Source organism: Anomaloglossus baeobatrachus, chromosome 4, assembly GCF_048569485.1.
Source record: "Anomaloglossus baeobatrachus isolate aAnoBae1 chromosome 4, aAnoBae1.hap1, whole genome shotgun sequence".
Lineage (NCBI taxonomy): Eukaryota > Metazoa > Chordata > Amphibia > Anura > Aromobatidae > Anomaloglossus > Anomaloglossus baeobatrachus.
The window spans coordinates 212,753,635-212,774,206 of record NC_134356.1 but is presented as its reverse complement, the minus strand read 5'-3'; the positions used below and the strand labels follow the sequence as shown (position 1 = coordinate 212,774,206).

Sequence of the window (20,572 nt, the reverse complement as noted above, 5' to 3'; positions counted from 1 at the left end):
ATGCCATTTGAATTTGAGTATAATCATAGAAGCTACTTCATTCAGAGAAACAAGATGACTTGTAATATGGATCTACAGTATACAGACTGAATATATGCAGGAAACCATGTAAAATAATTGCATATGTGATTTCTCAGCTTAGGTGCCGTTATATCAATTAATTGTTGTACGCCATGAATATACACTTTAGCAATGTGCAAAACGTAAACACAAATTTACATGTACACCGATGAGCAAAAGTGTAATCATGTTTTGAACTTTGGATTTTCAGTCTCCATATCTCACCATCCACTACAGCTTTGAATGTGAGACTACCTTAATTTTATAGACAATCATCTTGGTTATCTAATACATAAATATGGTTATGCAGATTCTTGCCTGTCACTGCATTATTAGGCTGCGTGCTCAGGGTTCACAGTGTTTTGGGCACAGCGTGTTTTCTCTGTGTCCAAAACGCTGCATTGTACAGTACAAGCAAAGTGGATGGGATTTCTAGAAATCCCTTAACCACTGTGCTTGTTTTTCCCGCAGCGAAAAATGACCTGCGGTGTGACTTCCCGAGCCACAGCATGTCAATTTATTGCTGCGGAGACGCAAGCGTTCTCCACAGGGAGAACACAGCGATAAAGCGCAACTTCCCGAGCCCGGATTGTGGGCATAAGCAACTGCGGTGTCTTGCGGAGCAGACTTGTGGGCCCCGCATGTCAGGACCAGCCGTATCTGGGATGCAGTGGGTCCTGATCCTGTGCACATACCCTTAAAGTTTTGCTCCTGATGGTGGAAAAATGTTTTTCCTACTGCATATTCCAAATTAGAACCTGTTCTCACATTCCCGAATAGCTTAGTTTGTAACTAGGTTAATTCCCAAGAGGAAGGTCACTGGTTCTATTCGAGCAGCAGCCATGAAAAAATTTCCCAAGAACAGAGAAACCATCTGATCAATAGCGGTCTTTCAGACAAATTATTGCCAAACTTCATCATGTGAGTATCATGACAGTTGGAAGAAAATTTAATTAATTCAGTCCATCCATTCTAAAGTCAAGAGGTGGATGTCCAGGTAAAATATCAGAGCCAAAAAGTCAGCTCATCAGAGCTGGGATCAGATTTCAGTCGAGACATGATGGAATCTGATGGAGAGCATGCCCAGAAGTATTTAGGCAGTGTTGAAAGCCAAAGGGTGGATTTACAAAATACTAAAAAAATAATACAAATTAAACTTTTGAATTTAAGGAACAAATGAGTAACAATGCAGTGACATGACAAGAATCTGCATAACTAATCATATGCTAAATAGTTGCAAGTCAAATTTATGTAGGAGATAGCCAAGATGATTGGCTATAAAATGAGGGTAGTCTCATGATCAACGCTGTAGTGGATGGTGAGATATGGAGCTTGAAAGTCAAAAGTTCAAAACATTGTTACCCTTTTGCTTATCGGTGTACATGTAAATTGTGTTTAAGTTTTGCACTTTGCTATAGTGTGTATTTATGGCCTACAACAAGTAATTGACATAACGGTACTTAAGCTGAGAAAAGATGTTAATCACAGTCCAACCCACATTCAGCTGACTACATTAAAAGCACTAGGGACTACACTGACGTGACCGGTGTATAAAAAAAAAAAAAACAGTTTCTGCTTCAATGAACAGATGTCTTTTTATGCCACAATGTTTTCTTAAAAATGAAATGCAAAAGGCATATATGTATTTGAAAATCTAGAGGAATGATACATGAGAACTGTTAGGCTGTAGAATACAGAATAGAAAAGTTAAGTCTTTAAGAATGGTAGAAATGTTTCAAAGAATACCCCTTTAAAGGGACCTTGTCATTATAGAATGACTGTTCGAAACAAGTACAGGTACTCGTGCATCATGGCGGGACTATTCATTTAAGTGCACATTCCCACCTCCATGCTTTCCATCTATTGCCACACTTCTCTGGCTCTATGAAGCCAGAGCTGTCAATCAAAGAAGAAGGTAGGTGGTCTAGATATAGTTAACACAAGTAAGTTAGAAGGTGCACATTTGTTTGGCTATTCTATAATGCATCGGGCACTTGGTCTGAACAGGCATTCTGCACTGTCAGTCCCTTAAATGATTTGTCTCACCATTCAGAAGTGCCACATTCTACAGCCTCCCTGTTTCCCACTTGTCGGTGTGATGCTAGTCACCACTCATGAACAAGCCATAAGGCAGGGTAGTCAAGCATTGGGATTCAGAATCCAAAAGAGCTTGTCATAAACAAAGACATAGGCATAGACAGATCACAGTACAAGAATTCCAGGAAGGTAAGCAGATCAAGACGAAGGAGCTAGGCAAAATGGACGTCAGAGGCACGGTCCAAGGTCATGCAGCAATAAATCAGAGACAGAACACTGGAAAACAAGGCACACACCACCAAATTAAAGCAATGACTAACAGTATTAAGAGACTGACAGCCAGCTAAATGGCCAGGTAATCACTCAGAACAGGAGGCACCTGGAGGAAACCCTGCATACCCCAGCCTTGATTGGGTGGCTGGACTGCTACTCACAATATTGACAGCTCAGCACATCCACACCTCAGATTGGACGGCCGAGCTGTCACTCACCAAACTGACAGCTCAACACGGCCCTGCCTCAGACTTGATGTCAATGACTATGTCAATAGCTCAGTACGACCCTGTCTCAAATTGGACGGCCGAGCTGTCCATCACCAAACTGACAGCTCAGTATACTCTTGATTGAGTTGGCCGGGTGAACTGTCACTCATTGCACACAAGACACACTGATTGTTGAAATAATGACAGCCAGGGCTGATGAGCTCCGTTCGATTGACAGTTTGGAGTGGCAGCATGGTTGTGCTGCAGGCAGGAGCACCATTGCCTTTGCTGCTTTTGAGGAACGCAGTGACAAGGAAGCTGGTTGGATCCGGTAATTAAAAGATGTATTGGAGTGGCTCATGAACAGTGCACTCCTTGCCATGTAGTCCGGATATCCCTGATAGACTGGTCAGTAACCTGGGTGATGAGCAATAATTAATAAAATTAATAATACAATTCTTGAGAATGGAGAAGATTTTTTAAAGAAAAGTATTTTACAAAGTTACTTACTTTTACAATCACTTTGTAATTTTAGCCATGTAATAAAATTATAATACTCCTTTAAGGGTTCATTATATTATAATTAAGGAACACAGCCAGGAGTGGAAGAGGGAGTTCCTAGATCTCCAGACACCTTCATCCTTTGCCCCCCCGTCCACATCTCAACTGTGTCCAAAGCAAGTGCCCCTCCTGTATCCCTCATCCTACTTGCACCCTGTTTTTTATTGTCTCTGATATCTTTACTGCCAATTATTTGATTAAAATTTGTTTGGTTTAGGAAAATCGTCCATCAGAAATACAATTAGATGAAGTAGAAAAAGAAGCAGCAGCTTTGGTGGGTCCTAGCGCGTTCAAGATCCCTTTTCTGATGAGACAGAAGATCATAACAAGCTTAGATGAGCCATCTTCCCATGGTGCCGAATGGAGAGTGTTAGCTCAGAAGCTAAATTTGGACAGGTAGAGTGATTACATGTTACACTGTGTGTTTTTTTACTCTAAGTGATCTGGATCTACAACAGGATAACCACAGTCTGTCAGAAATCAATGTTTACAGTAGTCTTCAATCTGCCAATGAGGAACGGACATAGTAAAGGGACATAGAATTTAGGTGAGAGCATGAGGTTGATAGAATGAGGCCCAAATCCCTTGCTCCCTTTCCTTTCAGAGTCATACCGGTAGTTACATTATTTCACATTATTCCATTTTGGCTAATCTCTTTGCAGTGAGCTCCCTCTAGTGGTGGCTGTGGATAAACAGTTTGTCTGTGAACACATGCAAAAGAATTAGTAAGTGGTGTGTTCAATATCAGTACATGTATATATAATAGTGGCAGCTTGAGGATTGGAGCCCCTTATCTCTATCCAGGGCTCTGCGTTTAAATGTCATTTTGTTTCCTTTGGCACTGAAGTCTGAAGTAGCTAATGCCAGTTTTTCTGTTTGCAGCTCTCCTGCAGTTGAGCTCAGCTGCACCTGCTTTCTAGATACCGTCCCTTGTGCTTAAATAGCCAGGCATCCCAGCAAGGTTTGCTGACCATACAAACCATTTGTATGAAAGCTACCTTGGAGGAAGCAAGCTGCTAAGAATTGTCCAGAAGTCGTATCATCTCCATTTTTGGTTGCTTACCCACTTTTTGTTTCTTATACCCTCTTGTCTTATTAGTGCAGCGGTGGGTCTAGTGAACCTCACCCGGCTCTCACTAATCAGGGCCTCCATAGGGTTTATCAGGGACCCAGGGTGCTGCATGGCGACAGTTGCGGAGACTGTATAGAGACTGGTTAGGAGAGTAGGGACAATTCATATGAGGTTAGAAGGTGTCCATCTACCCTCTCACTAGTGCCAGAGTCCACCATTCTTATCGTCTTCCCGGTGTTCCTCCCATGTCTACAGTGTTTTTTTTTGTTGTGTTTCAGACCTCGGTTGGTCTGAACACACTCTCCACGCTCGTTGCTTGACATTATAGTCAGCCTTATAGTTCTTCTTGCATCTGTGGCACCCTGGCCTAGCCAGGTCGTCACAGATAACACGCAAACACCCCCACCCCCATTAGACAGGGACACCAGCCAAACAAAAACCCTTGTTGCCTCCCTCCAGTGTCTGATGTCCACACCAGGTGGGGCGAGCCAAGCGGTTGGCCCCACCTACCGAGGAGTTCACAGGCCTGGAGGCGGGAAAAGTGCCAGAACAGTGTAGGAGTTTGAAGTGAGAGGAGCAAGCACTTGGGTGTCTGGGTTTGTGGCCCAGGCACTAACAGCAAGGTTGGCAGATGGTGGTGGCCGTCTGCAGGAGTGGTGGAGCAACGCGGAACCGTAGGACCGGGGTCGGGTGACGGCCCGCCGGTACCGACCGGGGAGCGAAGTGAAGCCAGCACACACAGGCAGGGCCATCGGACCCCGACCAGGCTTGGAGCCGCCGTCAATAGTCAGATCCGAATGTGACTGGAACCCCAGGGGTTTCACAACAGCAAAAGTCCCGATTGAAGGCAACAGCCCACACCGTGAGGGTATACAGCTACCGCCTAAGGCTAGAGACCCAAGGGCCAGCGCCTGTGGGCAAACGGGCTCCTCCGGTACCCATACACCGGGGAGCGGACTACCGTTGGGAATCCATAGTAGTCAGAAGGAGAACATCAAGGTGCAGGGAAAGACAGCCGCCATCACCTGTCCGGGGAGAAACACTGCACCTGGCTGCGGGACCCACCCATCCAGCCGTTTGGTTTACCGAGAACTTTGTACCTTTCTTGCTGAGTGAGTACACCCGTACCATCCGGCACCGCGCCGCGCTGTCCCTGCAACCCTGCACCTCGCCAACCCTGCCTCCCCGTTACATCATCGGGCCCCGGGACCACCGACCCCTACCCACGGAGGGGGAAAACAACATCCCAGCTGCTCTCTACCATCGCTCCCGGGATCCCCGTCACCAGCAGCGGTGGTGTCCATCTTCACCACGACCCGTGGGTGGCGTCACGGACTAAATTCCCCAAACCAACCACCCCTTTCACTCATGGGTGAGGAGCGCCGCTCGAGTCCCCAGATCCGGCCCACCGCTCGAGCCACCGAGCAGCAGCCACAGCAGCGCCGGACCCGAGCGTTAGCGAGAGCGCAGCAGCGACGGCGTCCTCCCCGTCCGTGACAACTTGGCGTCACAAACAGGATTGAACCCATCTACTTACCAGTAGAAGTGCGCCTTGTGGTCTCCGCCGGCGGTGTCCGACCGAAAATTTTGAAGCGCCGCCATCTTGGCGCGAAAATCTCCCGCTCGAGCGTCTTCTCCGAGCAGGAAAGGCGCCAAAACGAAGCCCCGCCCCCAACAACCGGAAGTGCTGAAGAGTACAAAGGGGGTGCGAGAGTGTGTCTGCCTGATGTAGCCGAGGCTATAAAATCGGGGACGCCAGGGACTCTGCAAGCATTTGGTTCCTGGAACACGGCTACGCAAGATGTCCCGTCTGTCCGGCACCGTGAAAGTCCCCGAGCCCACGCCAGGAACAGCGGCGTGGGTGGAAGCCCGGACCGCACAGATGTGCTGCCGCCTTCAAGCCCAGGTCCGGTTCCTGATGGAGCGTTGGGTGGCCGAGATGGAGGAGGTGGCGGTGGCGGTGCGGAGACGCGAGGTGGAGACAGAGTTGGAGGAGCGGATAAGCGACCCACGCCCCTATGTCCGAGAAGGACCGGCCGCTGCGGCTGAGGGGCCTGGCCTGCGCCCACTCACCCTCCTGCTTCCCCCCGCCATCCGTACCGGCTGCTGTCGCCCCTCTGCTCGGTCTGCTACCCCCAACACCGGTAGCAGAATCCCACCCGTCCGCCCTAGAGGACCGGCCTGGGGGCGTTGTTCGGGAACGGCCTGTGTCCCTCTCGCTACCGTGGAAGGCCCCGCGGGAAGTAGCCGTCCACGACAAGGAGCCATCGGCCCCGGAAGTGGCCGCACCTGAAGCCGTCCCGGCTCCGGCAGTCCGCCCGGCCGTGGAAGAACCGGCCGCTGCTGGCCCGAAGGCTCAACCAGTGAGGTCAGCTAACCCTGAGTCCCCCACCTCGGCTGAGGCTGCGCCGGGCCGCAACTGCAAAGCCGCAGTCCAGGCCATGTCACCGCAGATCCCCCACGAACGAGAACCGGTATTGGCCGGTGTGGGTGCGGTCCAGCGGGGCCCGACCAGGGCGCAGGGGTCTGCCAATGCCCCATACTGGGACAGGGAACCAAACCCGTTGGGTCGGGAGATTGCCGCCAGAGAGCAGCAGAGGGCCGAAGTGATGGCGAGGGTGATCAGGGAGAAGGATGCACTCTGTCATGCCACCTTTCGGGTGCGGGGCCCGGTGTACGAGGGTCAAGTCCGGCAGTTCGACCAACGGAGGGGGTTTGGCTTCATCTATGAGCCGGGCCTGGAAGCCGAAGTATTCGTGGCCTGCCGTGATGTCTATTCACACCTCCCCACGGGCCATCCAGTCGTGATCTATTGCCGGGCCACGTAGTGACTTATACCCGCCACTGCGGAGAGAGGGGCTGGTTCGCCCTGGATGTAAAGCAGAGGAAGAGCCGCAGTGAGCAGATGCGGCCCCCGCCCCCTTCTCCACCAAGCCGTCCGGATGTGGAGCAGGAAGAGGTCCTGGAGGAGTATGACCTTAAGTAGTGGCAGCGGTCCGCCGTTGCAAGCAGACCCATAGCAGTTTGATTGAATGACTTTAATGAACCGTGAACCTTCATCTGATTGTCCATGTGATTATTCCGGCCGTTGCCGGCAAGTTGTCCCCGGAGGGACCCTGTGTGTTTGTACCACCTGCATGAGAGACTACTCATGGACACGGCCGAGAACTGGCAGGCCACCCACGAACTTCTGGGCTTGTAAATAAGTTGAGGGGTGATTTCCGTCGGAGCCGCCTCCGGAGAGGCAGATTGGAGGAAGGGCCCGCAGCAGAGCAGGCTGGGGCCCGGCCACCACCAGGACCGGTGGCCATCCTCCGGGGGTCAGGGGTCCCCCAAGAACGTGGGGTCCCCTGAAGTGACAGCCGGGTGCGAGTTACCATACCCGTTCCCGCTTGGGCAGCCTGAACCTGGACTGGGGTCAAGGGGTGCTGCCCACTTCTTAGGGGCAGCATCAGGGCTAGGTTGCTTGGGTGGGAGAGCGGAAGACATCCGTCCATCCGTCTGTTATTATTAAAAATGTTTTTGTTTATATGTGCAACGTTAAGTGTCCTAAAAAAATACTTATGTTTGAACATGTTTGAACATGTTATTTATATTTTTACAGTTTTAAAAATAAAAATAAAACCGGTGATGGACAGGCAGCCCGCGGACGGTCTGCATTTCACCAAGGGGGAATGTGGCACCCTGGCCTAGCCAGGTCGTCACAGATAACACGCAAACACCCCCACCCCCATTAGACAGGGACACCAGCCAAACAAAAACCCTTGTTGCCTCCCTCCAGTGTCTGATGTCCACACCAGGTGGGGCGGAGCCAAGCGGTTGGCCCCACCCACCGAGGAGTTCACAGGCCTGGAGGCGGAAAAATGTGCCAGAACAGTGTAGGAGTTTGAAGTGAGAGGAGCAAGCACTTGGGTGTCTGGGTTTGTGGCCCAGGCACTAACAGCAAGGTTGGCAGACGGTGGTGGCCGTCTGCAGGAGTGGTGGAGCAACGCGGAACTGTAGGACCGGGGTCGGGCGACGGCCCGCCGGTACTGACCGGGGAGCGAAGTGAAGCCAGCACACACAGGCAGGGCCATCAGACCCCGACCAGGCTTGGAGCCACCGTCAATAGTCAGATCCGAATGTGACTGGAACCCCAGGGGTTTCACAACAGCAAAAGTCCCGATTGAAGGCAACAGCCCACACCGTGAGGGTATACAGCTACCGCCTAAGGCTAGAGACCCAAGGGCCAGCGCCTGTGGGCAAACGGGCTCCTCCGGTACCCATACACCGGGGAGCGGACTACCGTTGGGAATCCATAGTAGTCAGAAGGAGAACATCAAGGTGCAGGGAAAGACAGCCGCCATCACCTGTCCGGGGAGAAACACTGCACCTGGCTGCGGGACCCACCCATCCAGCCGTTTGGTTTACCGAGAACTTTGTACCTTTCTTGCTGAGTGAGCACACCCGTGCCATCCGGCACCGCCCCGCGCTGTCCCTGCAACCCTGCACCTCGCCAACCCTGCCTCCCCGTCACATCATCGGGCCCCGGGACAACCGACCCCTACCCACGGAGATAGAAAAAAACATCCCAGCTGCTCCCTACCATCGCTCCCGGGATCCCCGTCACCAGCAGCGGTGGTGCCCATCTTCACCACGACCCGTGGGTGGCGTCACGGACTAAATCCCCCAAACCAACCACCCCTTTCACTCATGGGCGAGGAGCGCCACATGCCCTGGCGCAACCAGAACCTAATATAGTCCTCACGGATACATTTTCTGGTGGTAGGGATAAATTTACCGTTTTCAGGAAAGCCTGTAAACTATATTTCAGGCTCCACTCTCATTCTTTGGGGAGTGCGGAACAACGAGTGGGGATGTTGTCTCTCTGTTGTGGGGAGATCCCTAGTCCTGGGCCTTTTCTCTGCTGACAGATTCTCCATCATTACAGTCGAACGATTTTTTTTGTGGCTTTGGCCCTTGTGTACGGCAACCCTAATGACGTCACTCTCGCAGAGTCAAAACTCTGAAGGCTCCAGCAGGAGTTGCGGCGAGTGGAAGAGTATTGCTCAGAATTCCAGAAGTGGGCCACTGACAACCAGTGGAATGACCCTGCGCTTAGGAGTCATTTCTGCCAGGTGTTGTCAGGTAGGCTTAGGGATTCTCTGGTGCAGTACTCCGTCCTGGAGTCGCTGGAGGGTGCCATGGCCCTCGCCATTAGAGTGGATCGACGCCTCAGGGAGAGACCCTCCAGGACCCTGTTCCCTGTCGTGTTCCCCAGGGAGGAGCTACTACTATACAGTTGGGGGAGCCTCCCCTCAGACGGAATCGCTTGCGCTTTGTCGTGGGTCTGGGTCCTGCTTCTACTCTGGGGATAAGGGGCATTACATTAGGGCATGTCCAATAAAACCTAAGCCAACTGTATCTGGCAAAAAGCCACATCCTCCTGGTCAGGTGGAGGATAACAACTGGGCTGTGTACATCTCCTCCATCTACACGTCCCAGGTTACCATCATAATAGAGGTGGCTGTTGGGAGGAAGACTGAGACAATCTCTGTGCTGGTGGACAGTGGAGCCAGTGTCACTTTGGTGGATCCTAGCTTTGCTCAGATTCTGGATTTGATGCGTGGCACACTGATAATATCCATTCCCATCCAGGCTATTGACTCAGCTCTGCTCAGCCAGAGAGAGTTTACCCATACCGTGCCAAATATTAACCTGCGAGTGGGCTTAGTGCATAGTGAACATCTGTCCTGCAATGTTTTGGAGGGTCTGCTCACTCCTATAGTGGTGGGACTTCCCTGGTTGAAAAGGCATAACCCGGTGATTGACTGGCAGACAGGGGAAGTAGTCAGTTGGGGCAGTTTTTGTGAGCAAAAATGCTTGTGTGCAACCATTTCTGCGGTTCTTATTAAAAAAAACTGTCACCCAGGCTACCAGAGTATCTAACAGGGTATCTAGGAAAAAGATGGTGTGCTACCCTCACCTCAGGGCAAGGGTAGGCCTCTGTGCGGCCTCTGTAGAGATGATCGGGAGAGGGTAGCCATTCCCACTAACTGTGCCGTACCAGAGCGGAAGGTGTGAAATGAAAAGTGAGACTGTTGTTGGTTCTGTACGTAGTGTTTCTGCTATTACCAGGTGCATGTGTGCTAATAAATGTCCAGGTCCAGACCTGGCTAAGAATGACTACATGTGTGTCCACTAAAAACATTAGGTGGAAGTGTGTGTCTGGGGCTTTAGGGCGGCTTTGCACACTACGACATCGCAGGTGCGATGTCGGTGGGGTCAAATCGAAAGTGACGCACATCCGGCGTCACTTGCGATGTCGTAGTGTGTAAATCCTAGATGATACGATGAACGAGCGCAAAAGCGTCGTTATCGTATCATCGCTGCAGCCTCCGACATTTCCATAATGCCGGGGGAGCGACAGGTACGATGTTGTTCCTCGCTCCTGCGGCAGCATACATCGCTGTGTATGAAGCCGCAGGAGCGAGGAACTTCACCTTACCTGCCGCTGGCTGCAATGAGAAGGACGGAGGTGGGCGGGATGTTTACATCCTGCTCATCTCCGCCCCTCCACTTCAATTGGCCGCATGCCGTGTGACGTCGCTGTGACGCCGCACGACCCGCCCCCTTAGGAAGGAGGCGGGTCGCCGGCCAGAGAGACGTCGCACGGCAGGTATGTGCGTGTGAAACTGCCGTAGCGATAATAATCGCTACGGCAGCTTTCACTAGATATTGCACGTGCGACGGGGGCGGGACTATCGCTGCAGCATCGGTAACACATTGTTACCGATGTCGCAGCGTGCAAAGCCCGCCTTAGACTTAAGGTTTGTCGGTTCCTTTAGGGTAACTAACATTCTTAAACCTATGGACGTACAGCTGGAGCTTCCCCCAGCACTTAAAACCCATGACGACTTCACACTTCCCTGCTTCGGAGGTGTGTGTTGCAGCCTACTGGTAACGAAAGGCACCTGTTCACATTTGAGGTGGACAATGTTCAGTCATGAGAGTCTGGAGGCCTCTTGTTAAACTGGGGGTACTTTCACGGTTATCTCCTTATTTCTGGAGACTAGTGGCAGCTTGAGGATTGGAACCTCTTATCTCTATTCAGGGCTGTGCAGTTAAATGTCATTTTGTTTCCGTCGGCACTGAAGTAGTTAATGCCAGTTTTTCTGCTGGCAGCTCTGCTGCAGTTGAGGTCAGCTGCACCTGTTTTGTAGACACATCACCCTGTGCTTAAATAGCCAGGTATCCCAGTAAGCTTTGCTGACTATACAAACCATTTGTATAAAAGCCACCTGGGAGGAAGGAAGCTGCTATCGATTGTCCAGAAGTCGTATCTTCTTCATTTTCTTGTCTCTTTAGTGCAGTGGTAGGTCAATTAATATTTCTGTTATGGGGCATCATGATTTCTTTGTGCCCCACCTGCAGATGACACACTATATTAGATGTTGGATCAGCAGCCATGTCTGGCTCTAGTTCTGGAGTATTGAGCGACGTGAAGGGTGAAGTGCAGACAAATAAAACACACAACACAATATATTATCTATAACTTTTTTCCTTTTTTTATTGGAATAGCAATAAGCAACATTGTAATGAAAATATTACCAGCCCTTTAATAAATTACACAAGGGTCACAGTGACTCTCAGGTCCAGCCCCGATGGAGACCACAGAACTTGCTGCAGACCTGATGAAAGCCATCGGACGCAAAGATCCAGAGGAAGGCGAAGAAACCCCCCGGAGAGGTCTAACTCAGGGGGGAAAAAAATTCCTTCCTGACCCCATTTCTGGCGATCGGATATTTCCCTGGATCTCGTCTGTCCTGCTGCATATTGCTGTAATTGCACGTTAGGGGCGGACATAGGCAGGAGGGGCCCCTGTGCCAGAACATGATAGGGTCCCTGTGTAGTCCAATATCTCCTCATAATGCACGATTACACCTGGTTTGGAGGTGGTAATGCATAGTTCCTCCTCCAGTGGCATACCACCAATGGTGGCATGCCTTGCCGCTGCTATGGGCCCCATGAGTCAGGGTGGCCTGGTACCCACCTCCCTGCAGGTTCCCCGCCAAGGATCACACTTTCAAATGTATGGGTCCTAGCTGCCCAACCAGTTTGGCCCTGCTGGGTCCTAGCTGCCGAACCAGTTTGGCCCTGCCGGGTCCTAGCTGCCGAACCAGTTTGGCCCTGCCGGGTCCTAGCTGCCCAACCAGTTTGGCTCTGCCGGGTCCTAGCTGCCCAACCAGTTTAGCTCTGCCGGGTCCTAGCTGCCCAACCAGTTTAGCTCTGCCGGGTACTAGCTGCCCAACCAGTTTGGCCCTGCCAGGTCCAAGCTACCCAACCAGTTTGGCCCTGCAGGGTCCTAGCTGCCCAACCAGTTTGCCCCTGCCGGGTCCTAGCTGCCCAACCAGTTTGGCCCTGCCGGGTCCTAGCTGCCCAACCAGTTTGGCCCTGCCGGGTCCTAGCTGCCCAGCCAGTTTGGCCCTGCCGGGTCCTAGCTGCCCAGCCAGTTTGGCCCTGCCGGGTCCTAGCTGCCCAGCCAGTTTGGCCCTGCCGGGTCCTAGCTGCCCAACCAGTTTGGCCCTGCCGATTCCTAGCTGCCCAGCCAGTTTGGCCCTGCCGGGTCCTAGCTGCACAACCAGTTTAGCCCTGCTGGTTCCTAGCTGCCCAACCAGTTTGGCTCTGCCGGGTCCTAGCTGCCCAACCAGTTTTGCTCTGCCGGGTCCTAGCTGCCCAACCAGTTTGGCTCTGCCGGGTCCTAACTGCCGAAACAGTTTGGCCCTGCCGGGTCCTAGCTGCCCAACCAGTTTGGCCCTGCTGTGTCCTAGCTGCCCAACCAGTTTGGCCCTGCCGGGTCCTAGCTGCCCAACCAGTTTGGCCTTGCCGGGTCCTAGCTGCCCAACCAGTTTGGCCCTGCCGGGTCCTAGCTGCCCAACCAGTTTGGCCCTGCCGGGTCTTAGCTGCACAACCAGTTTGGCCCTGCCGGGTCCTAGCTGCCCAACCAGTTTGGCCCTTCCGGATCCTAGCTGCCCAACCAGTTTGGCCCTGCCGGGTCCTAGCTGCCCAACCAGTTTGGCCCTCCTGGGTCCTAGCTGCCCAACCAGTTTGGACCTGCCGGGTCCTAGCTGCCCAGACAGTTTGGCCCTCCCGGGTCCTTGCTGCCCAACTAGTTTGGCTCTGCCGGGTCCTAGCTGCCCAACCAGTTTAGCCCTGCCGGTTCCTAGCTGCCCAACCAGTTTGGCTCTGCCGGGTCCTAGCTGCCCAACCAGTTTGGCTCTGCCGGGTCCTAACTGCCCAACCAGTTTGGCCCTGCCGGGTCCTAGCTGCCCAACCAGTTTGGCCCTGCCGGATCCTAGCTGCCCAACCAGTTTGGCCCTGCCGGGTCCTAGCTGCCCAACCAGTTTGGCCCTGCCGGGTCCTAGCTGCCCAACCAGTTTGGCCCTGCCGGGTCCTAGCTGCCCAACCAGTTTGGCCCTGCCGGGTCCTAGCTGCCCAACCAGTTTGGCCCTGCCGGGTCCTAGCTGCCCAACCAGTTTGGCCCTGCCGGGTCCTAGCTGCCCAACCAGTTTGGCCCTGCCGGGTCCTAGCTGCCCAACCAGTTTGGCCCTGCCGGGTCCTAGCTGCCCAACCAGTTTGGCCCTGCCGGGTCCTAGCTGCCCAACCAGTTTGGCCCTGCCGGGTCCTAGCTGCCCAACCAGTTTGGCCCTGCCGGGTCCTAGCTGCCCAACCAGTTTGGCCCTGCCGGGTCCTAGCTGCCCAACCAGTTTGGCCCTGCAGGGTCCTAGCTGCCCAACCAGTTTTGCCCTGCCGGGTCCTAGCTGCTCAACCAGTTTGGCCCTGCTGGGTCCTAGCTGCCCAACCAGTTTGGCCCTGCCGGATCCCAGCGGCCCAACCAGTTTGGCCCTGCCGGGTCCTAGCTGCCCAACCAGTTTGGCCCTGCCGGGTCCTAGCTGCCCAACCAGTTTGGCCCTGCCGGGTCCTAGCTGCCCAACCAGTTTGGCCCTGCCGGGTCCTAGCTGCCCAACCAGTTTGGCCCTGCCGGGTCCTAGCTGCCCAACCAGTTTGGCCCTGCCGGGTCCTAGCTGCCCAACCAGTTTGGCCCTGCCGGATCCCAGCGGCCCAACCAGTTTGGCCCTGCCGGGTCCTAGCTGCCCAACCAGTTTGGCTCTGCTGGGTCCTAGCTGCCCAACCAGTTTTGCCCTGCCGATTCCTAGCTGCCCAGCCAGTTTGGCCCTGCCAGGTCCTAGCTGCCCAACCAGTTTGGCCCTGCCGGGTCCTAGCTGCCCAACCAGTTTGGCCCTTCCGGTTCCTAGCTGCCCAACCAGTTTGGCTCTGCCGAGTCCTAGCTGCCCAACCAGTTTTGCTCTGCCGGGTCCTAGCTTCCCAACCAGTTTGGCTCTGCCGGGTCCTAACTGCCCAAACAGTTTGGCCCTGCCGGGTCCTAGCTGCCCAAGCAGTTTGGCCTTGCCGGGTCCTAGCTGCCCAAGCAGTTTGGCCCTGCCGGGTCCTAGCTGCCCAACCAGTTTGGCCCTGCCGGGTCCTAGCTGCCCAACCAGTTTGGCCCTGCCGGGTCCTAGCTGCCCAACCAGTTTGGCCCTGCCGGGTCCTAGCTGCCCAACCAGTTTGGCCCTGCCGGGTCCTAGCTGCCCAACCAGTTTGGCCCTGCCGGGTCCTAGCTGCCCAACCAGTTTGGCCCTGCCAGGTCCTAGCTGCCCAACCAGTTTGGCCCTGCCGGGTCCTAGCTGCCCAACCAGTTTGGCTCTGCCGAGTCCTAGCTGCCCAACCAGTTTGGCTCTGCCGAGTCCTAGCTGCCCAACCAGTTTTGCTCTGCCGGGTCCTAACTGCCCAAACAGTTTGGCCCTGCCGGGTCCTAGCTGCCCAAGCAGTTTGGCCTTGCTGTGTCCTAGCTGCCCAACCAGTTTGGCCCTGCCGGGTCCTAGCTGCTCAACCAGTTTAGCCCTGCCGGTTCCTAGCTGCCCAACCAGTTTGGCTCTGCCGGGTCCTAGCTGCCCAACCAGTTTGGCTCTGCCGGTTCCTAGCTGCCCAACCACTTTGGCCCAGCCGGGTCCTAGCTGCCCAACCAGTTTGGCCCTGCTGGGTCCTAGCTGCCCAACCGGTTTGGCCCTGCTGGGTCCTAGCTGCCCAACCAGTTTGGCCCTGCCGGGTCGTAGTTGCCCAACCAGTTTGGCCCTGCCGGATCCCAGCGGCCCAACCAGTTTGGCCCTGCCGAGTCCTAGCTGCCCAACCAGTTTGGCCCTGCCGGGTCCTATCTGCCCAACCAGTTTGGCCCTGCCGATTCCTAGCTGCCCAGCCAGTTTGGCCCTGCCGGGTCCTAGCTGCCCAACCAGTTTAGCCCTTCCGGTTTCTAGCTGCCCAACCAGTTTGGCTCTGCCGGGTCCTAGCTGCCCAACCAGTTTGGCCCTGCCGGGTCCTAGCTGCCCAACCAGTTTGGCCCTGCCGGGTCCTAGCTGCCCAACCAGTTTGGCCCTGCCGGGTCCTAGCTGCCCAACCAGTTTGGCCCTGCCGGGTCCTAGCTGCCCAACCAGTTTGGCCCTGCCGGGTTCTAGCTGCCCAACCAGTTTGGCCCTGCCGGGTCCTAGCTGCCCAACAAGTTTGGCCCTGCCGGGTCCTAGCTGCCCAACCAGTTTGGCCCTGCCGGATCCCAGCGGCCCAACCAGTTTGGCCTTGCCGGGTCCTAGCTGCCCAACCAGTTTGGCCCTGCTGGGTCCTAGCTGCCCAACCAGTTTTGCCCTGCCGATTCCTAGCTGCCCAGCCAGTTTGGCCCTGCCGGGTCCTAGCTGCCCAACCAGTTTGGCCCTGCCGGGTCCTAGTTGCCCAACCAGTTTAGCCCTGCCGGTTCCTAGCTGCCCAACCAGTTTGGCTCTGCCGGGTCCTAGCTGCCCAACCAGTTTTGCTCTGCCGGGTCCTAGCTGCCCAACCAGTTTTTTCTCTGCTGGGTCCTAACTGCCCAAACAGTTTGGCCCTGCCGGGTCCTAGCTGCCCAAGCAGTTTGGCCCTGCTGTGTCCTAGCTGCCCAACCAGTTTGGCCCTGCTGTGTCCTAGCTGCCCAACCAGTTTGGCCCTGCCGGGTCCTAGCTGCCCAACCAGTTTGGCCCTGCCGGGTCCTAGCTGCCCAACCAGTTTGGCCCTGCCGGGTCCTAGCTGCCCAACCAGTTTGGCCCTGCCGGGTCCTAGCTGCCCAACCAGTTTGGCCCTGCCGGGTCCTAGCTGCCCAACCAGTTTGGCCCTGCCGGGTCCTAGCTGCCCAACCAGTTTGGCCCTGCCGGGTCCTAGCTGCCCAACCAGTTTGGCTCTGCCGGGTCCTAGCTGCCCAACCAGTTTGGCCCTGCCGGGTCCTAGCTGCCCAACCAGTTTGGCCCTGCCTGGTCCTAGCTGCCCAACCAGTTTGGCCCTGCCGGGTCCTAGCTGCCCAACCAGTTTGGCCCTTCCGGGTCCTAGCTGCCCAACCAGTTTGGCCCTGCTGGGTCCTAGCTGCCCAACCAGTTTGGCCCTGCCGGATCCCAGCGGCCCAACCAGTTTGGCCCTGCCGGGTCCTAGCTACCCAACAAGTTTGGCCCTGCCGGGTCCTAGCTGCCCAACCAGTTTGGCCCTGCCGATTCCTAGTTGCCCAGCCAGTTTGGCTCTGCCGGGTCCTAGCTGCCCAACCAGTTTAGCCCTGCCGGTTCCTAGCTGCCCAACCAGTTTGGCTCTGCCGGGTCCTAGCTGCCCAACCAGTTTGGCTCTGCCGGTTCCTAGCTGCCCAACCAGTTTGGCCCAGCCGGGTCCTAGCTGCCCAACCAGTTTGGCCCTGCCGGGTCCCAGCTGCCCAACCAGTTTGGCCCTGCCGGGTCGTAGTTGCCCAACAAGTTTGGCCCTGCTGGGTCCTAGCTGCCCAACCAGTTTGGCCCTGCCGGATCCCAGCGGCCCAAACAGTTTGGCCCTGCCGAGTCCTAGCTGCCCAACCAGTTTGGCCCTGCCGGGTCCTAGCTGCCCAACCAGTTTGGCCCTGCCGATTCCTAGCTGCCCAGCCAGTTTGGCCCTGCCGGGTCCTAGCTGCCCAACCAGTTTAGCCCTGCCGGTTTCTAGCTGCCCAACCAGTTTGGCTCTGCCGGGTCCTAGCTGCCCAACCAGTTTGGCCCTGCCGGGTCCTAGCTGCCCAACCAGTTTGGCCCTGCCGGGTCCTAGCTGCCCAACCAGTTTGGCCCTGCCGGGTCCTAGCTGCCCAACCAGTTTGGCCCTGCCGGGTCCTAGCTGCCCAATCAGTTTGGCCCTGCCGGGTCCTAGCTGCCCAACCAGTTTGGCCCTGCCGGGTCCTAGCTGCCCAACAAGTTTGGCCCTGCCGGGTCCTAGCTGCCCAACAAGTTTGGCCCTGCCGGATCCCAGCGGCCCAACCAGTTTGGCCTTGCCGGGTCCTAGCTGCCCAACCAGTTTGGCCCTGCTGGGTCCTAGCTGCCCAACCAGTTTTGCCCTGCCGATTCCTAGCTGCCCAGCCAGTTTGTCCCTGCCGGGTCCTAGCTGCCCAACCAGTTTGGCCCTGCCGGGTCCTAGTTGCCCAACCAGTTTAGCCCTGCCGGTTCCTAGCTGCCCAACCAGTTTGGCTCTGCCGGGTCCTAGCTGCCCAACCAGTTTTGCTCTGCCGGGTCCTAGCTGCCCAACCAGTTTTTTCTCTGCCGGGTCCTAACTGCCCAAACAGTTTGGCCCTGCCGGGTCCTAGCTGCCCAAGCAGTTTGGCCCTGCTGTGTCCTAGCTGCCCAACCAGTTTGGCCCTGCTGTGTCCTAGCTGCCCAACCAGTTTGGCCCTGCCGGGTCCTAGCTGCCCAACCAGTTTGGCCCTGCCGGGTCCTAGCTGCTCAAACAGTTTGGCCCTGTCGGGTCCTTGCTGCCCAACCAGTTTGGCCCTGCCGGGTCCTAGCTGCCTAACCAGTTTGGCCCTGCCGGGTCCTAGCTGCCCAACCAGTTTGGCCCTGCCGGGTCCTAGCTGCCCAACTAGTTTGGCCCTGCCGGGTCCTAGCTGCCCAACCAGTTTGGCCGTGCCGGGTCCTAGCTGCCCAACCAGTTTGGCCCTGCCGGGTCCTAGCTGCCCAACCAGATTGGCCCTGCCGGGTCCTAGCTGCCCAACAAGATTGGCCCTGCCGGGTCCTAGCTGCCCAACAAGTTTGGCCCTGCCGGATCCCAGCGGCCCAACCAGTTTGGCCTTGCCGGGTCCTAGCTGCCCAACCAGTTTGGCCCTGCTGGGTCCTAGCTGCCCAACCAGTTTTGCCCTGCCGATTCCTAGCTGCCCAGCCAGTTTGGCCCTGCCGGGTCCTAGCTGCCCAACCAGTTTGGCCCTGCCGGGTCCTAGTTGCCCAACCAGTTTAGCCCTGCCGGTTCCTAGCTGCCCAACCAGTTTGGCTCTGCCGGGTCCTAGCTGCCCAACCAGATTTGCTCTGCCGGGTCCTAGCTGCCCAACCAGTTTTTTCTCTGCCGGGTCCTAACTGCCCAAACAGTTTGGCCCTGCCGGGTCCTAGCTGCCCAAGCAGTTTGGCCCTGCTGTGTCCTAGCTGCCCAACCAGTTTGGCCCTGCTGTGTCCTAGCTGCCCAACCAGTTTGGCCCTGCCGGGTCCTAGCTGCCCAACCAGTTTGGCCCTGCCGGGTCCTAGCTGCCCAACCAGTTTGGCCCTGCCGGGTCCTAGCTGCCCAACCAGTTTGGCCCTGCCGGGTCCTAGCTGCCCAACCAGTTTGGCCCTGCCGGGTCCTAGCTGCCCAACCAGTTTGGCCCTGCCGGGTCCTAGCTGCCCAACCAGTTTGGCCCTGCCGGGTCCTAGCTGCCCAACCAGTTTGGCCCTGCCGGGTCCTAGCTGCCCAACCAGTTTGGCCCTGCCGGGTCCTAGCTGCCCAACCAGTTTGGCCCTTCCGGGTCCTAGCTGCCCAACCAGTTTGGCCCTGCTGGGTCCTAGCTGCCCAACCAGTTTGGCCCTGCTGGGTCCTAGCTGCCCAACCAGTTTGGCCCTGCCGGATCCCAGCGGCCCAACCAGTTTGGCCCTGCCGGGTCCTAGCTACCCAACAAGTTTGGCCCTGCCGGGTCCTAGCTGCCCAACCAGTTTGGCCCTGCCGATTCCTAGTTGCCCAGCCAGTTTGGCTCTGCCGGGTCCTAGCTGCCCAACCAGTTTAGCCCTGCCGGTTCCTAGCTGCCCAACCAGTTTGGCTCTGCCGGGTCCTAGCTGCCCAACCAGTTTGGCTCTGCCGGTTCCTAGCTGCCCAACCAGTTTGGCCCAGCCGGGTCCTAGCTGCCCAACCAGTTTGGCCCTGCTGGGTCCCAGCTGCCCAACCAGTTTGGCCCTGCCGGGTCGTAGTTGCCCAACAAGTTTGGCCCTGCTGGGTCCTAGCTGCCCAACCAGTTTGGCCCTGCCGGATCCCAGCGGCCCAAACAGTTTGGCCCTGCCGAGTCCTAGCTGCCCAACCAGTTTGGCCCTGCCGGGTCCTAGCTGCCCAACCAGTTTGGCCCTGCCGATTCCTAGCTGCCCAGCCAGTTTGGCCCTGCCGGGTCCTAGCTGCCCAACCAGTTTAGCCCTGCCGGTTTCTAGCTGCCCAACCAGTTTAGCCCTGCCGGTTTCTAGCTGCCCAACCAGTTTGGCTCTGCCGGGTCCTAGCTGCCCAACCAGTTTGGCCCTGCCGGGTCCTAGCTGCCCAACCAGTTTGGCCCTGCCGGGTCCTAGCTGCCCAACCAGTTTGGCCCTGCCGGGTCCTAGCTGCCCAACCAGTTTGGCCCTGCCGGGTCCTAGCTGCCCAATCAGTTTGGCCCTGCCGGGTCCTAGCTGCCCAACCAGTTTGGCCCTGCCGGGTCCTAGCTGCCCAACAAGTTTGGCCCTGCCGGGTCCTAGCTGCCCAACAAGTTTGGCCCTGCCGGATCCCAGCGGCCCAACCAGTTTGGCCTTGCCGGGTCCTAGCTGCCCAACCAGTTTGGCCCTGCTGGGTCCTAGCTGCCCAACCAGTTTTGCCCTGCCGATTCCTAGCTGCCCAGCCAGTTTGGCCCTGCCGGGTCCTAGCTGCCCAACCAGTTTGGCCCTGCCGGGTCCTAGTTGCCCAACCAGTTTAGCCCTGCCGGTTCCTAGCTGCCCAACCAGTTTGGCTCTGCCGGGTCCTAGCTGCCCAACCAGTTTTGCTCTGCCGGGTCCTAGCTGCCCAACCAGTTTTTTCTCTGCCGGGTCCTAACTGCCCAAACAGTTTGGCCCTGCCGGGTCCTAGCTGCCCAAGCAGCTTGGCCCTGCTGTGTCCTAGCTGCCCAACCAGTTTGGCCCTGCTGTGTCCTAGCTGCTTAACCAGTTTGGCCCTGCCGGGTCCTAGCTGCCCAACCAGTTTGGCCCTGCCGGGTCCTAGCTGCTCAAACAGTTTGGCCCTG

The 20,572-nt window shown here is 56.3% G+C and overlaps 1 protein-coding gene across 4 annotated transcripts in view; it reads left to right on the top strand.

Moving 5' to 3' along the window:
* UNC5A (unc-5 netrin receptor A) overlaps positions 1-20,572 on the top strand; it is a 648,839-nt gene that overhangs the window by 600,648 nt on the left and 27,619 nt on the right. For all 4 annotated transcript variants that reach the window (XM_075344652.1, XM_075344653.1, XM_075344651.1 and 1 more), the window contains exon 15: positions 3,358-3,536. In XM_075344652.1, the coding sequence (XP_075200767.1) occupies positions 3,358-3,536 (179 nt within the window). The remainder of the gene's footprint in view (positions 1-3,357; positions 3,537-20,572) is intronic.